Genomic DNA, 18,518 nt, shown 5'->3' on the forward strand with positions numbered 1-18,518 from the left:
TAAGCAGCAGATCTTTGTATCTAAAGCTCAGAAAAGTGAGGCATGCATTGAGAGTTGTGGAGCATCTTATATCCTGTTCATAAATTGAAATGAATTTCCTTTTTCAAAATTGGAACAAGTGACCGACTTGCTTCTGAAAGGAACTAAAGTTGATCCAAGACAAGCAAGTCTGAAGCCCAGTTGTTATAACAAAAGGGGCTTCTGTGATAGGATTCAAGTCTGTTAAACACCAACTGAAATCCAGTGCCCACTTGGCATGAAATGTTGGTGCTGTCACCCCCACTGTGTGTGTGTCCTTTAGAATGTTATGTGGAATGGTACACCACCTTGTCCATTAGCATCCTGCCAAGCTTGGAAAGCCCCACTCCATAGGCTCTGGGCAAGGCGATAATTAGAAAGCAGGAAACAAACTAGGCAGAAGCTTGCCATCAGGAGGGCACGTTTGCTATCTGGGCATAAGGTGAACTAGCAGATGGATCAGGCTACAGATACTGTGTGAGGACTAGGAGAGCATCTGATGTGTGTGAGCATTGTCAGCAGGGGCTGAGGTCGCTTAACCTAATGAAAAACTTAACTGTTGACTTCACATTATTTGTGAGCAAGAGAAATGTATCACTCTTTGCCTAGAGTATGAAGAAAGGGGTCAAAGTCAGTAATGAAACTATTTATGCTCCTCCTCCACAGTGCATATACGAAAATGGAAATGCTACAGGGATGGTAACACGGCTCCTGCACCAGGATGATGCATGTTCATGTGGAGCCTTCTAAGGGGAAAAAGAGACCTATGTAGTGAATGGTGAAATAAAACTGGATGCCCAGGATTATGTGTTGACAATTTCTTAGAGAAAATAAAGGTTCAGAGCAGAGGAGAGATTTTGTATTTTCTTAGATGAATTTCGCTACATACTTGAGAATCTCTTTATGTATTTTTTCCACTTTGAGGCTAGACACCTTTGTCACAGGGTGGATGCTGGCCACCCAACTTCTCACTTCAGCTTTTTTGGAGACCAGATTTTATCCTTGAAACCACCGAGGATTTTGTCTATTATGGATTTTTTTAAACTTCATTAACATCAGCTGCTTATAGTCTGTATGGTCTTCATGGAGAGGGAGGTTTTCCTGTGTTTGCATTGGGTATAAACATAGCATGGGTGGCCATTTATCTTCCACCTTCTGTCTGAGATAAAAGCCTGCTGGAAATGTGCCTGAACTTGGGAACTATGCAAAGAAACAAAATGTAGGTCTTTGCATTCTGAGAACAGCATTTAATTTTGCATAATCTAGACCAGAAACTACCTCTGTATTCTTGACCTTCAGTAATTATTGTGATATTGTAGTCTCTCTGGAACAAATCTGGGGGACTTGTTATTTATGTGTTAAATAGGTGTGATTTTCTGTTTTGTTATAGCTGGTAATGCTGCTGTCATCAAGTATGAAGAGAAAGCTCCCAAACAAGCCTTCCAGAATGGGTCAGGAGCCTTATATCTGAAGCCTTTGGTCCCCAGAGCTCACGCACACTTGCTCAAAACTCCTCCAAAAGGTATTGTCTTCATGGTGATGAATAGAAAACTAAAGAATTTTAAACTCTGTGGCTTTTAGGGAGTCAAATTTTGACAAGTAGATCTATGGTACATGTAACAATTAATTTCTATGTTTAAACGCCTGTTGAGTAAGAATTTTAGCAATGAGATAGATGCTCTTGTTCCAAGAGTCTGCAAATTCTATAGATAAAATCCAATAATAGGAATCAGCAGGTAGGGGCTAGAGAGATGGCTCAGTGGTTAAAAGCACCGACTGGTCTTGCAGAGGACCCAGGTTCAATTCCTAGCACCTGTATAGTGGCTAGCAGCAATGTGTATCTCCAGTTCCAGGGGATCTGATGCCGTGCCAACTCTATATCCCAGGCTGCACAGGTACTGCTCACACATGCACACAGAGACGCATGCAGGCGAAACACCCATCACATAAAATAAGAAATAAAGCAAATCTCAGAAATCAGCAGGTAGAACAGAGATGTCCGGGGATGCTAACAAATAAAACTAGCATTCAATTATTCTAGGATGAGCCCCTAGGTGAGATCGAGGAGTGAGGAGCATGGCTTATTTCCTATCTGCGCCCGTGGTTCATGTCTGTTCCTTTCTTCCCTTGTTCAAAGGGAACCTCTTTGTGTCTGATCCTTCTGTGTCACTCACTTTGCCAGTGCCGTGGCTCTTAGAGAGCGTGCAGTGTGCAACATCTGTGTATACTTAACCTGCAGTGTTTCCATGCAGCCTTGTCAACAGCCGGGAGCATGGCAAAGCTCTGCTCATGGGTCTTTGAAAGCCATACTTATATCAGAAAACTGGAAAAGCAGCCAGCAGCCACTGTGGCACCCCTCCCAGTGTTCTCTCTGCATATAAACGTGGTTGATTTTCAAACGAAAAGAAACAGTGGTTTCATCTTTGTGTGTGTGTATGTATGCATGCATGCTATCATGTATGTAAAAGACCCTGTGATCGCTTGAGGTTTCTGACCTAGCCTACATGTAGTAATACTCTCTTCTTTTGACTTGGTTGAAGGGGAAAAGTGAAGAAAAATATGGGTTGGGGGAGTCCTGTTTAGGGTGGGTTATTCATTGTGCCATCGGGATCTTATTTGTCTTATACACAGCTCTGAGGCATCAGAGGGCCCCCTGCTAGGATGGCATTAATATCGGAAACCAAGACTTTTTTAAAGCCCTACACTACCCCCTTCCCAACAGTAACTAAAAGTCAACCCTGTGGTGGAGCTTTGATCCTGAGGTGACTTTCAGAGGACAATTGACCCCACTGATAACTGGCAAACAGGGCAAGCCGTTGTTCTAAAAGGCCGGCCCCTGAGTCTGCAGGTGTCTCCCGGAGGCTTGATTTGAGAGGGAGCCTGTGCTTTCCATTTAAGATGGCCACACTCTCAAGAGATTATCTTCTCTTTGGAATTCCGCAGATGGACCATGGCAGTTCTAACCGGTCATCTCCAGATGGCTATTCACTTGACGACTGTTTGATGTCACATACAGACCCTTATAGCTCTGCAAGCCTCTACCTGTTTGGTTCCTGGCTGCATTTTATATTGCATCAGTCTGGAGAAAAAGCTCCAGTGCATTTCTTCCTCACAGCTGCTGAATAGAAGGCAGCCCCTTGGGGAGACGCACTCCAGCAGCCAGCCCTCTTGCACAAAGTGTCACCTGTTTCCTATGTGCAGTAGGATAGGGAAAGCAAGGGCTTAGTATCGCTGATGGTGTGTCTCCTGGCCAGCCTGTGTGTGGCTCAGGGGTGGAGTGCTCTCCTAGTCTGTGGGGCCTGGGATTTCAGATATTAGAATAACAATAAATAACTAAGATTTAAATGTCCTTGACTGCAAGATATACACCATGCCTTGTCCTTTTGAAAACTGATACTGTTGTTCATGATGGTCAAAGCACATCATTCTTATTAACAAATTAGATATTTACAGTACTATCTATAATTGATAAAGTTGTTTGCATCTTGGGATTTTCTCAGTGGTTAGCTGGAACTTAAAATTTAGAGATTAGTGGAGGGCTTTTGAAATAAAAATGAAACCACCCTTATTTACCAAATGGCTTGAATTATGTGTAGTATTTTCAATAAAACATGTGTTTTGTTTCTTTCACATTCTAGGTCCTTCAAGAAAGAGTCTATTTACAGCTTTTAATTCAGGCAAGTGACCACTTTAAGCATGAATAGATAAAAATCTTTGTATTTGAAAAGGAATGATCAAACATACTGGAATTTATTTACAGTGGCTTTACTGGTATGCTTTTAAGTCAAAATTCAGGCCTTAAGGTATCAGTAAATAACTGCATATGACAAGGCATTTGGGAAGCATGGCTGATGAGGACCTTTTATTATGTAGATAAGTTTAACTTAAAATGATTTTCTAAATGACACTTCCAAATATAGATGTTACTTTAAATTGGATCATCTTTAATTATAAAACTGTCCTTAAGATGCAGTTTTTATTTAACCCCTTGTATTAGCTCGGCAGCTCTCTGTTTTTGTGGCACCTCACCGCCTCCCAGGTCCCCTTGGTTGGACATACACTTCTGTAACTTAAACACATTTAACTGCATTGAGCGTCTCATCCTCCCTTTGGAGGAGCCACAGATTTTATAAAATGTAATCATTGAAATCCCTATGTATGGCGTGCAGGACAGTGTGCAGTCAGCCATGCACTCCCTATGTGCTCTTGTTTTGTATTACAGTGATAGCACGGTGCTGTGGCTTCGAAGCCCCCTGCACACGAGAACAGAAAGCCAGAAAAAAAGGCCATGTTGCAGCCTGTAAACTAACTGCTAACCAGGCTCTCAAAGTGTCAGCACAGGATGCAATTGTGGGCCATGTGTTTCCCCCCAGTTGGAAGCATGGAGCATTTTCACAGCTCGAGGCTGATGTGAGATTCACTTGAGTCTGATGAGACATTTCTGTGTGTGACTTTTGAAGTAAGAATACTTGTAAATATTGAAATCCCGTTTTGTCACATACCACAGAGATCAGTTTTAATGAGTCTCCTGGTGTAAGCGCAGTAACAGTTAACCTTGAATGTTTGAGTTGGTTCTATATATCAATTCATGATTCCATTATGAACTGTTTGTAAAACAGTGATTTTTCTTGTGACAGATTCTTTAAAAATGTCTTTAATAAACTAAAGCGGTTGCATATTATATCACTCCGATAACCACATTATTTTTAAAAAGCTCCATACTAGCGTCTGGTATGATCCACAACATAAAAGTACTGACCGTACCCTGGGCAGCCTCAGATTTTACTTAATTTTTTATTTCTTTAATTTACTTTTTTATTTTAATTTCATGAATTTTATTTAGTTTTGTCTGCTTTGCCTGGATGTAAGTCAGTGTACAACATGCGTGCAGTGCCCTAGGAGACCAGGAGAAGATATCAGATCCCCTGGAATTGGAGTGACAAACATTTGTGAGCTGCCATGTAAGCTCTGGGAGCTGAACCCAGGTCCTTTGAAAGAGTTGGGGTGCTAAACCCGGGAGCCATCTCTCCAGTCGCGCTCTAATTTTTTTTTTTTTTTTTTTTTTTTGCTGAGGGAGAATGAAATATTTGAAATGTTCTATCGTCATTTCAGTTTAACAGTTAAAGAAATTGTTACCTTGGAAGACAAGGAGGACAGAAGAAAATGACCTTGTGAGGCTTTGGGTGTTGGTGAAAATCTTAGTTCTCCTCTTCCTATTTGTGGCCTGACTTTCCTACTTCCTCAGCTCCTCCAGAGCTCGAGTTTCTCTGTTGGCAGCATGGGAGTGTTTAGCAGATAAATCCCAGTGCGGGAATTGTTTGACAGTGTAGAATATTTTCATCCCAGGCTCTCAATGGTAGCTAATCTTGCTGCTGGGGCTGACTGAGGTTGACAGCTCTCCGTTGTTGCTACACTTTTAGTGGCTTTATTTTAGAGGTGATTTCCACCACCACCACCACCACCAACCCCCACACACTCCAGTATTGAGCTCCATGAGCTCTTCAAAGCAAGTGGGAAAACCTACCCAAACCATGAACCACGTCCCTGGGGTATAGTTGTTGTGATTTATTTAAAGCTCATGACGCTGTGAGATTCTAGGCAACATTGGCTCTAAATAAAACATGCTTGCTGTTTGTGAGGAAGATGTCACACACCACAGCATGCTATTATTACCTGGTTCCGACACTCATGGGAGCTGTTTGGGATACCATAGGCGTTCAAGCTGGGTTTATCCAGTTCTGACTGTTTCGTACACCATCCCTGTCAGGTGCCGTGATGTCTGCTCCTTCTGTGCCATTTCATAAACATAGCCCGTGGCTTTCTGCCTCTCTTCTCTCCTTTCTCTGGTGTTGGGAGGTGGTTAAGGGCGGCAGACCTCCTCTGGGGTGACACGATGCCACCCTGTGTACCTGCCGTCTTTCCTTATTGCATGTTCATGATCTCAACTTTGCCCTCGTGCTGAAAGGGCAGACATCGTTTATATACATGAAAAATGCGTGCTTCATTAGGAAGAACAGATCATTTCGGGAATCCTACTGTCACAGTGGCTACCTTTTTGGCTGGGAACTAGATCTTTTCACAGCGGGCACATGAATGTATTCCAGACAGAAGGTTTTTACATGTATAAATGAGTAAAAGCACCATAAACATACTCCTGAAGAGAGAAGGCCTTTCCTAGAGCACATATATAATAATAGAGATTAATAATTTATGGTAGTATATGATTTGAGCTTTGCTTTGTCAAAATAGACAATATAACCACACTTGTTCTTCGAAGCACTCTTCAATAAAAGTCAGCATACAAAATTCCCGGGGAACCAAATAAGATCCCAAAATAGCTAGAAGCAATCTTATGGGGGAAAACAAAGGTGGAAACATCCTAAGTCTTGCTTTCAAGTCTATCAGTTCACCATTAAAATGGCGTGGGTCTGGCACAAAGGTAGATACAGAGACCAATGCACTGGAACAGCCCAGAAGTAAGCCCATGGACATACAGTCCACTGAGCCTTGACAAAACTGCCAAAAAAATGCCCAGTTAGGAGGACTATAGTGTCTGTGGCCACAGTGAAATTGAACCTTCATCTTACCTCATATACAGAAAACAACTCAAAACGAATTACAATGAGACTTGAAACCGAAAAACTCTTAGAAGGAAATGACAGGACAAGGCTTCGTGAATCTGTGGTTGACCGTGATTTCTTGGTTTGATACCAGAAGCACGAGACAAGCAAAACTGAGCAGGTGAGACTATTCAGAGTGCAAACTTCCTCGGAGCAGGGAGACAGCAGCAGCATGACAGGTGGCCTACAAGAGGGAAGGAACCGCCTGCAGGCCCGATAAGGGCTGATCTACCAAAGTGAAACAGGATGTGAAAGAGATTTGAGCTCCCGTGTTCTCTGCAGCATTGTCCCCAGTAATTGTGTGAGAATAGCTTAAATGTCTGAGATAAAGATGTGGTATGCCCACCCACACAGTGTGCAATACTATTCACAGTACTATACAAAGGGCACGGTGCCGAGGAGATGGCTTGGGGTGGGGGGGGGGGTGGTAAAAGTACTTCTGTGACAGCATAAAGATGTGTAGTGCGAGCATCTCTAATCTGAGCACTGTTATGGGGAGATAAGAAGTGAGACTAAGGATTCTCTGCAAGCTCTGGCCCAGGTGGCCTGGCGTACACAGCAGAGAGAGACTCGAACAGTGGATGTCAAAGGCTAACGCCCGAAGGCTGTCCTTTGCCCTCTCCACGCTCACATGGCATGTGTGTCACTCACTCACAGGCACACAATGCACAAGATAGTCTTGCTGACTTTGTTTACATTTGGTATCTAAAGTAGCAGAAGAAGGTGTGATGGCTTCTGGGCATTGGCAGATGCTTGCCAAGAGATGGGAAGTTGCTGTTAGTTTCCGTTATGAAAGATTAGGACATTGTTACAACACTGTTACAACATAATATGTAGTTAACATGGGCACATGCTTAAAATTTGTTGAGGGTAGATTTTGTTCTTGCTAAAAATAGCAGAAGATGAACACAAATAACTAGACAGGGAAAAAATTATGGCCAGGAAACACAAAAGAAATGTTAACTGACTTAGAACTGTGCACTCTCTTGTTTGGCCGGTCTTTTCGTTTGTTTGTTTTTTTGGTTTTGTTTTTCTTTTGTCCTTTATGCAAGTACTTAGTGAATCGATGGCAAATATAGAACAGGAGGTTACACGCAGGACAGGAGTGTAGATTTAGGAGCCACTGCACAGAGCACAGTCTTAGGGCAAATATGATCAGAATGAGCCTAGGAAGAGATTGTCTTGTTTGTTGCTTTTCAGAATTCTTTAAAAGGGGGAAAGGAGGCTAGGAAGATGGCTCAGCAGTTAAGAGATTTGCTATTCAAAAAAGAAACAAAGTCCCCCAAAACAAACCCCAAACCCCACCACCAACAACAACAACAAAAGCTAACTAAAGTTTTAATCCTTATGAATCGTTCCGTCTTAAGCACTAGGCTTTTATGCTGATCCTTTCAGACTACAAATAACACCCGACACCTTTTTTTCTTGGCCACCAGGGGGCAGGTGATGTTTGGGAAAGAATTGAAACTGAGCAGTTTGAGGCTTTGGTGTATTTATTAGCAAGCTTGACTTTTGTGTGCAGGCATTTTTTTTTCTTTTCCCCCCAAGTGAGCAATTCCAGGCTCACAGAAGCTCCACAGTGCCTTCCTCACACAGCCTTGTGTGTGCAGGCATTCTTACAAACAACATTTGGCTTGGGTTTTCCTTTCCATTGACATTATTTCTATTATTTCAGGTTCTTGCTGCTTTCAGGGGAAAAGGATTAATAGCTACTGTGTGGGGGATAGTTAATGGTCGTGTATGCAGCTTAGGTAATTTTTCTTATTTTAAATTTACGTGTATAGGGGTTTCGCTTGCATGCCTGTCTGTGCATCCCATGCATGCGTGAGGGTTGAGAAAGGCTGGAGAGGGCCTTGGATCCCTTGGGATTGGAGTTACAGACATTTGTGAGCTGTTGTGTGGGTGCCGGGAACTGAACATGGGTCCTTTGGAGGAGCAGCCATTTCCCCATCTCCTTAAAATCAAGTGTTTAATGAACATAACTAATTGGTGAGTGGGGTGCTTATGTCTTGCTTTTGGGTAGGACAATTTAGAGTTTACTGTTAACAGTCCCCACCCCCCACAAAAAACCCGAGCCCACCCAGAAATAATAAAAAAACCCACACCCTTGACTATATGGATGATGATGTATCTATTTGTAATAACATTTTTTATCATTCAGCTTATAATTTTGATGATCACTGCTATCTTGGGTTTTCTTTTTTTGACATGCTCTCATGTTTTTGATAGCATTTTTTTGTAATATTCAGAATTTAGGGAAAGAGTTTAGACTCTTTAAAAATAATGGCCTGTGATATAACACAGGCAAATGGCACCTAAAATGTCTGTTTTTTTACTCTGAAGTCCTTGGTGATTGGTTCTTCTGTTGCCATGGGTGAGGTTGGTTTAGGAGCTCCGTTGGCTGTGGGTGTGTTCATTCATCCCCTCTGTGGGTTACCGGTTTTGTTGACATCCTCTGACATGGTAGGGGGTGTGGGGTGCCAGTGAGGAGGGTGAGTTTGCTTTTTGTCAGTTTTAACATTTAATGAGTTGTTCAGGATTTAACTTGTCTTTGTCTTCTGGTGTTTTTTACTTCCTCTTAGAAACAGACCTGGTACAGAAATCGCACTAACCTTTCAGTTTTAGTTAGGTCCTTAATGCATGAGAACTAGAGCTGGAATTTTGACAGCCTGTCACTAGTGTAGTAAAACGGGTTGTTTCTTGAAAGACTGGCAGTAGTTGTTGCTTGGAGGTTTTTGTTTGTTTCCTTGCTTTTAGTTCAAGCAATCAGGTTTGCATGTAACGTTATAGGTAAAATACCAGGAGAGTGCTCGGAGGTAATAGTGTGAACCTGTGTCATTAGGGAAATCAAACCAGTTCCACAGATTGCTTAAATCTTAAGTTTTGCCTAATTGATAAACAGGCATTAGGCATATGAGGCGGTTAATTTCCCTTAACCCTGTTCCAAGAGTGACTGGATCTGCGACATCATTGGCTGTTACATAAAGCTCCGGAGACCACCCACTTTCTCCTCCCCTTTCCCATCCCTGATGGGAACCACAACAACCCATGGCCTGTGCAATGTGATGTAACTCGGGCTGCTTGCTTCCGGACCTGCTCCTCGCAGCTCTTGCTCAGACGAAGGGCATTGTTTTTGAGCTGCCTCTGGGAGTGCAAACGGAAGCCTGGGGCCCTGGGATAACTAGCTCTGGCTTCTTTTTTCCTTTGGGTGGCCTGACCTTGGCCATGTAGGCTTGTTTTTCTCTGGCTGTATCTCTTGGCCTGGAAGAGTACTGAGTTGGAAAGAGACAGCATGTGATGGTCTCTGGAAGCTGCTGTCCCTGCGAAGTCCTCCCATTTGCTCCGAAGACATGCTGTTGTCTCCCAAATTCTCTTTATCCACCATCCACGTCCGCCTAACTGCCAAAGGACTGCTGAGAAACCTTCGGCTTCCTTCGGGGCTCAGGAAAAGCACTGTCATTTTCCACACAGGTTGGTCATGCACAGATCTCTGCTCAGCGGCTGCTTAGGGGAGGGACGTACTGATGAACTTGTAAATGCTTCTCAGATTTCTATGGAGACTGATTGGGAAAGAAAGCTCTCTTTAACGAGAGGCTTAACAAGCAGTTTTCTCGCATGTTGAGCTTTGAGCGGGAGGGTGCTTTTGTTGTGTGGAGGCAGCTGTAGGCTCGTCTGTGTTTATGGATGCAGGATGGTTGCCTTGGAACTTTCTGGCGCTCTTTGCCACTGAATCTGTAAAGACCAACACCTGTTAATTCACATGTGTCTTTAAATGCTTTTTGGAAATAAGATATGTGCAAACTAAGGTGATTTCTCTCTGCGCTGAGACAGGAGATGGTTTCTGTGGTTTCATCTTGCAGTTTCTTGCTGAGATAGGCTATTTCAGTATATGGAAAGATTTCCACATCACTCTTAAAAGCATCCCGATGCTTGTGGGAGGCCAGTAAGTGGTCCACAAATTTAGTTTTCCCCCATCTTACCAGTAAAAACAATTACGGACGTAGAATATTGCCCCCAATGTTTATGTTTGTAGCTGCTTTTCATTTTTCTGTGCCCAAGATGGAAATTGTCCTAGTGCCTTCCTTCGGGCATATATGTAAGCCTGTCTGCTTGTGTTCAGTCAGACTGCACTGCCTGGTGATGCTGCCTCTCACTTTTGCTAACGATTGTCATGGAGGTAAATTAAGTTCATTTCATTCTGTGATGGCCCAAGTGCCCTTAGAGTTGGTTGGGGCTGCTATGTGTCGGCTTTAACAGGCTTGCTTCATGGGCATGTGAATGCGCGATTTCTTTTTCCCATGCCATGTGTGCGTTTCCTGTGTACCACTCGTTTTTTCCAGCTGGCTCGTTGCTGTCCCTGGTGATTTTTTTTTTCCTGCTGACTGCTCTTCGTTTTCCCAGAGGCATTTGCCTTCTCTGTGGGATAATCTTGATTTGTTTCTCCCCCAAGCATCCTTTCCTGGGTTCATAGCTCCCCTCGGCCTGGTATTTGAGTTGGCTGGCCTTCCCTTCCAGGTCTGGTAGCTGAAGGTAAATGAAGGAAGCTGGTGCCAACTGTGGCTCCTTTTTCAGCCCAAATGCCACTGTGATTCTTTCATCCATAAAACTGAAGAGGTGGGGACCATGGGTGGAGCGCAGTGTCTGCTGAGTCCTTGGCGTTAATTGCCTGAACCCCCAAAATAAAAAAGGCAAATATATAAAACAGGGGAAAATACAAGGGTGCTTTATTGCTATTGTTGTTGTTAGTTTTTATGCCATATGTTTGCATCCTATTCTTTCCTCTCCCCCAGCTCTTCCCAGTCTCCCCCCCCCACTTACTCAAACAAGCATGCTTTATGATAATATTTTCTATGTTCCCAAATAGCCTCAAGTAACTTCAATGTTTTTTTAAAGTAATGTAGATACCCCACACACACACTCTCTAAGTTAGAAAGACAACCAAGGAACAGGGGGTGATGTGGTCTAAATACATTATTACACATGAATACAATTTTATAATAATTAAATAAAAGAGGTCTGCAGGGTGCTGTAGCATCCTAATGTGCCTCTTTCTAGCACCAACTCCTGCTCTTTCCCCACAGCTCTCGCTGCCATGGTTTCTCGGCTATTTTTCCTGTCGTCATTTAACCAGACACAGATGTATAGAAGTCTTTCATAGCCTGATCTGTTGTGCAGAATTGAAAGCATGGCCTATGCTCTATTGCTGGCCTTTGTAAGGTTAATTAATCTGAGTTCCATGTTGGGCTGCTTCATTCTTTGGTGTGTGGGGGTGGCGCTGGGGCCAGGACTGGGTCTTTGTACCTGCTTAGCTGCCTCTCTGCTACTAAGCCACACACCCAGCCTTTATGCCACTTTTTTTATTAGTTGTGAAGCATCCCATTGCTCGAGCGAACAATGTTTCATTTATTCTACTAGCTGGGTCTTAGGTTTGTTTGTAGTGTTTTTGGGAAGCAGGTAGCTTGAGCAAAAGACGCAAGGCCTTTAGTGACCAGAGTTTAGTTAATAGTGGTGTTTTAGTCATGCCTTATTTTCGGGATTTGCACTAAGTATTTTAAAATTCAGTTGCGGAACTTCGTAATGTTTAGACCTCGAATGCATGCTTCAGAGAACAATCCACCTGATTCTATGTCAGTAGTCTGTGCCCCAGACACATGTAAGCACTGACTCGTTCATATGCTTAGTGAAGGGAGTGCTTGGTTGCCTTAGTGATGGGCTACTGGCCTGGATTCCAAGTGTACTGGGATAAGATGGCATCAGCTCTACTAGTAACTTGAGTACATGATTCTTTGCTCCATAGGGCTACAAACTACAGTAGCCACATGTTCTGCTTTCCAAGGTCCCTGGGCCTCAAATATGATGAACTCTTCCTAGCTTTGGGCTTTTAAACTCTGAATGTACTACTGCACTTGGAAATTAATCTTAGCTAACTACCTCCCAAATCCAATTCATCCTCTTGGCTTATTTCTCTTTATGACATCATGTTTCTTATCTGACCATCAACCTTGAGTCATCTTATTATTCATCCTCGGTAATCCACAACAATTGGCTATAAAAACTTAAGACCCCACCCTTGGAGTCGCTGCTTGTTTTCGCCCTGGCCACCCTCCTCCAGGCACTTAGGATAAAACTTGCTCTTTTGTGGGGCTGAGAGCTGGGGGATTGAACCTAGGACCATATGCATTCTAGGTTGTTGCTTCATCACTGAACTACATTCCTAGCCATGCTCTTAGTGGGCAATAGCAAAATACTGCCAGTGTGCTGTCAATGCAGCTAACCCCACTGATGGAGCTTTCTGGAGGGCTTCATCTTTGCTCTGTGCCACCAACTTTCTGTCTGATTCTAACCTGCCTCTCCCACTGCAAGATTAATTCATTCATGTCACATATGAGTATCTGTTGGGCACGTGCCATACGCCAGGCCCAAGGCTCCGTGCTGAGAAAATAGCCAGGACTAGGTCTCACACAGCCCTGTGCCTTCCTTAAACCCATAATTGGACAGGAGACAGGCAATCATGTAGGGTGTGGCAGGGGCCCTCAGGTGGTTCTTGTTACCTTTATCCAGGTGTTCCAGAAGGCGTGCCTTTGAAGTCAGCTCCTTAGGATAAGTGGAACTAGCTGAGAAGTAAGTGAAACGTGTTTTAGACAGAGAAAAATAACGTTGTAGGCCTAGAGAGGCAGCTCCTCCACAGAAAGAAGAACTGTAGTATTTCTGAGCAGAGAGTGTGAGAGAGAGGCTGGGAACAGACCCACCCTGATCAAATCGTGGGACAAGTGCACAGGACACTGTGCATTGTGGGAAATTGTTATCGACAATGTATCACTGAATTAGGGATGTAATTTTTTTTCCCTGTAAGTAAGGACTGGAAGAGAAAACCACTCTGGTAGGGATCTTTTGTGATACAGGAAGATGACATACTGGGACAAAGACTCCAGATTAGGGAGGAGCCCTGAAAGTCTGGAATGACCTCACCAATAGTCCCAAGTTTCTGTCAAGAGTATTTCTTGACAAAGTATTAAGCTAAGCTAAGTGTATTTCAGGTTTTTATCACAATACACTGGTCCTAATTCTATGATGGCTCAGTATAAGGGAAATATATTTCTAAGTATAAATATTCTTGCCTCTCAGTTCAGTTTTCTTTCCAAGCTATACATAAACCCATATTAAGTATTAAAGATTGTATCCCTTGATCCTCAATGTTCTCTTCGGTGCAAGGGAAGTCAGTTAGTTACACTGAGAATTTTGAATTTTTTTGCTGGGCTAGTGAACTGAAAAGTGGTTGTTGCAGTCCTGTGCAGCAATTTCCTCCCAGTTACAACATTCCTATCTAGGGTAGAAGCTCTTTAAGACTCAGGAAGTCCCTAAAACCGACCAGATGCATGAGGCTCCTCCCTCCTTAGTGTATGTGAGCAGTGAGGACTCCACAGACACTCTCAAGCAGAACTACCCAGAAGAAACTCAGATCAGCCAAGCTGCCTGGAAGAGGCAGAAGCAACTGAGCTGAATGACTTAGCAGAGACACTCTCCCATCTGTTGAGCTGCCTGCTGGTTGGGCAATGAGCAGTTGGTTCCCGGTTTTTTATCAGCCATCTCCCGTGCTGGGGTGGCTTTTGGTGATGTAACTGACCTTGAGTCATTTTCTGCTCCTGTAAGTAACCCCAGTAAAACCCCATCGGTTCTCTGAGTTGGACTTTGGTGGTATCCTTACTTTGATCTGTTCTTGGTGCCCTATCTGGGGTGAATAGATGCTGTTCGTGTCTCCCCAGGAATAATATCGTGTGACTTGTAGGCAGGTCTGAGCTTGATCCCAGTGTTGGGGGTGGGTAGCTAGCAGTGAAAGTATTGAGGAAGAACTAAGCAGTATTAGTACAAAATATTTATTTACTTGAGGCAGTACTAACGAGAACGATTGTGACTATACAGCGTGTGAATGAAATCAATTATGGTGAAATCCATCAAACTATGTTCTTGGATTGGGTGTTCACTTTGGGACTATTGCTCTAGGCCTGAAAACCAGACAGTTGAGGAAGTGACACAACTCCCCCTGAGATGGAGCTGTGCGGTGCTTGGCTCTGCAGTCAAGCCTGGTGTCTCTACTGTGTCCCCAGCTCCTTTCTTAAGGGTGCCTTCCTCAGGCAGGAAGCAGAGGAGATGGGGAAGCAGGCGGTGGCAGAGCCCGGAAGTTCCAATCTCTGTCACCTGGCTACTCTACCTGAAAGAAAGGCTGAGAAACTTGTGTGTGACTTCTCTGGTTTTTGAAGCACAGGTGTGTCTGTCCCCCCAAAGGCAGTGCAGCTATTTCTCAGAGGCTCTCATTGGTCACTTATGAATGAAGGGAAGAGTATTACTGGACAAATGGAATCCATAACAGACCTTGCTGCGTTTTTAATTCTAAAATAATAAATTGGTTTTGGTGTTAAGTATTCATAATAAGTGTAATTTGGTGTTGATTAAGTATTTGCTTTTCTGCTATTATAATAAAACCTCTGAACAAAACCGTCCTCCGGAGGAAGTGATTTGTTACAAGTTACAGTCCACCACCAAGGAAAGCCAGGGCAGGTACCTGGAGGCAGGAGCTGAAACAGAGGCCATGGAGGAGCACTGCTTGCCGGCTTCTCTCCCTGGCTTGCTGAGCCACCTTTCTTATGCCAGCTCGGCCAACTGGCCAAGTGATGCGGCTGTTGATAGTGGATTGGGCCCCTTTCACCAATTAGCAATTAATAAAATGCCCCACAGACATGCCCTTCAGCTGATCTAATGGAGGTAATTCCTCACTTAAAGGTTTTTCTTCTCAGGTGAGTAACTCTTATCAAATTGACAAACTAGCTTCGACTTTCAAGCTGTTTTATTATTGAATAAAGTCTTAATATTTGACTGCAGTTATTTGAAATACTTTTTTTCTATTTTTTCCTTTTTTTAATTTAAATTAGAAACAAGCTTCTTTTACATGTCAATCCCAGTTCCCTCTCCCTCCTCTCCCCTCTCCCCTCCCCCCCCACCGTGTGTGTGTGTCTTGGCTGTGGAGTGGGCCCAAAGTCCATTTCTTTTTTTTTTTTTGGTTTTTCGAGACAGGGTTTCTCTGTGGCTTTGGAGGCTGTCCTGGAACTCACTTTGTAGACCAGGCTGGCCTCGAACTCACAGAGATCCACCTGCCTCTGCCCTGCCTCCCAAGTGCTGGGATTAAAGGCGTGCGCCACCAATGCCCGGCTTCCAAAGTCCATTTCTACACTAGGGGTAAATACTGATCCACTGCCAGAGGCCCCATAGATTAGCCAGACCGCCAAACTACCATCCTCGTTCAGGGTGTCTGGATCAGTCCTATACTAGTTTCTCAGTTATCAGTCTGGGGTCCATGAGCAAACCTTTGATCATGTCAGCTGTTTCTGTGGGTTTCTCCAGCCTGGTCTTGACCCCTTTGCTCATCACTCCTCCCTCTCTACAACTCCTTCCTCTCTACAACTCCTCCCTCTCTACAACTGGATTCCAGAGTTCAGGCAGTGTTTAACTGTGGGTGTCTGCTTCTGCTTCCATTAGCTACTGGATGAAGGCTCTAGGATGGCATATAAGGTAGTCATCGATCTCATTATTGGGAGGGCATTTAAGGCAGCCTCTCCACTATTGCTTAGACTGTTAGTTGGGGTCAACCTTGTACATCTCTGGACATTTCCCTAGTGGCAGATTTGTCTTTAAACCTATAATGGCTCTCTCTATTATGGTATCTCTTTTCCTGCTCATCTATTCTTCCCTTGACTCAATCTTCCTGCTCTGTCATGTCCTCCTCTCCCCTCTTCTCCCCTTCTCTATCTTCTAACCCTGCCCCCCATGCTCCCAATTAGCTCAGGAGATCTTCTCCCTTTCCTCTTCTCTGGGGAACCATGTACGTCTCTCTTAGGGTCCACTTGAAATACTTTAACTTTTCCATTTTAAAATATTGCATTAAGGAAGATGTTGTGCATTTCAGATGTGTCTTTTATACCCTTAATGTTTTATTAGGGAAACATTTATGGTAGTTATTCATATACTATTAAGATAAATATGTATTTTTCTCAAACACCAACATAATGGGTATCAATGAAACCACTATGAATATTTTCCACAACGTATACATATACATTATGATATATATACACACAAATTTATATGCAAAAGAGATTGGGTTATTAGTAGAGTGCATAAGAGGCCAGATTGACGGATAACAAAGCAGGGATGTGCCTCTACCACACTTCACTATGCTAGTAAATATCTGCGTCTTCCTTTTGCTCTCTTGAAGCCATCTTGATGACTTCACTGTCAATGTTTTAACTGGCTATTTGAATTTTGTTTTCTTTTACAAGAGACTCTACTGTGCTTAATCATAGTAATGAGATTGTTGGGTTTTTGTTTTTAACACTTTGGTACAGTTTGAAGACCCTGTTACTTCTCAGTGTGCTATATCAACAAGTGTCTGCACTCAGCTGTTGGGTTTCAGAAGTGCCCTTTAATGACAAACACAATTGCAATGTGATCTGAGCAATGGAGGTACCGTTTGTGGCTCCACAGTGCTCACCCACAAGGCGTAACAGTTGACATCATCTGAGTTGACTTAGTTCAGAATGTAAAAATCACAGAGCACAGTGTTTACAGTTGTAAATCTTACACACTCTGAAGGATTAACCCCAAGAAGGCATAGCTTGTTTGGGAGATCAGTTCCTAGTGGTGACAGGACAGTGTTTGGGGTACCTATATTCTTCCTTATGTTTAATTAGAAAAGACATGTTGATGCTTGTTGTCACTGGCAAAATTGGCATAAGCAGGCCTTTTGTTACTGAGCAGGTTTTAGGTACGATAGGAATGTCAAGAGGATTAAGACAAAAGAAAACAACAACAACAACAACAACAAAAAAGCCCATAAACAATTGCTGTGAAGATGGAGATGTAACTCGTGTGTGGTGGCACATGATTTAATCTCAGCACTAGGGAGGCCAAGGCTGGCTTGCTCTAGATAACTAGTTCGAGGATAGTGAGGGCTATGTAGAGAGACACTGTCTAAATAAAGAGCACCTCAGTTGGTTGCATGTTAGCCTAGCATGTGTGAAGCATTGGGTTCAATCCCCACTACTTAAACCGTGTATGGTGTCACACGACTGCCATTCTAGCATTCTGGAAGTGGAGGCAGGAGGATTACAAATTCAAGGTCATCCTTGAGTATATAGGAAGCTCTATGTTTATGTTAATGTTTGCTTACATAGTAATTTACAATTTTTTGAAAAGGTTGTACAGATTACCACCACTGTTAAATTGATGGAACCAGAATGTGTGTGTACACAGTCCTGTGTGTTGGGGAAAGTCTCTAGGCAATCTTTAGGCTTGATTGCACCTTGAGAAAATTACATGACAGGTGATTAATCTGAAGAGCAGTGAGTTTGGAACGGGCTATTTTTGGAGGTTTGGGAACAGAAGGTGAGAGAAGGTTCTAACACCTTCCTCACAAGCCACTCCACACTCCTCCTCCTCCTCCTGCCCTTGCCCTCATTCTGTGTCCCCATCTGAAAGCCTGCGCTTCACCAATGCCTCTTGATCTAACTGACTATGAGGACCTCTTGCTTTGCCTCAAACTATTCTTTCCTGTGTCTCCTCACTGCCATGAACTCCGGTCTTTGGGCCTCCTCCCTCCTGGCCTCTCTGCCTCTGGTTTCCTGCTTTAGGTCTTCCGTCCCTTCACAGGACCCTGCCGCCACTGTTCTGTTTCCTACAGGATAAAATCTTACACAGTGCATGTGACTCTGCTCCTGCTTGTTCCCAGTGGCTTCATTGTACTTTGGGACTGAAGACTGTGCTGAGATGCTCAGGCTTTGGGGGCTTGGAGAGTGTGCCCTTGTGTGTGTATTTTCTGGCTTTGTCTTC

The 18,518-nt window shown here is 43.5% G+C and overlaps 1 protein-coding gene across 5 annotated transcripts in view; it reads left to right on the forward strand.

Annotated features, from left to right (window-relative positions):
- The window catches only part of Mtus1 (microtubule associated scaffold protein 1), a 144,669-nt gene that overhangs the window by 82,725 nt on the left and 43,426 nt on the right, over positions 1-18,518 (forward strand). For 3 of the 5 annotated variants that reach the window (XM_040731884.1, XM_040731885.1, XM_040731887.1), the window contains 2 exons: positions 1,409-1,540; positions 3,657-3,695. In XM_040731884.1, the coding sequence (XP_040587818.1) occupies positions 1,409-1,540; positions 3,657-3,695 (171 nt within the window). Of the gene's footprint in view, positions 1-1,408; positions 1,541-3,656; positions 3,696-9,685; positions 10,110-18,518 lie in introns of those variants that run through there. The other 2 variants (XM_040731886.1, XM_005066646.4) reach the window with 2 other exon arrangements.

Source organism: Mesocricetus auratus, unplaced genomic scaffold, assembly GCF_017639785.1.
Source record: "Mesocricetus auratus isolate SY011 unplaced genomic scaffold, BCM_Maur_2.0 Super-Scaffold_100026, whole genome shotgun sequence".
NCBI classification, from domain to species: domain Eukaryota; kingdom Metazoa; phylum Chordata; class Mammalia; order Rodentia; family Cricetidae; genus Mesocricetus; species Mesocricetus auratus.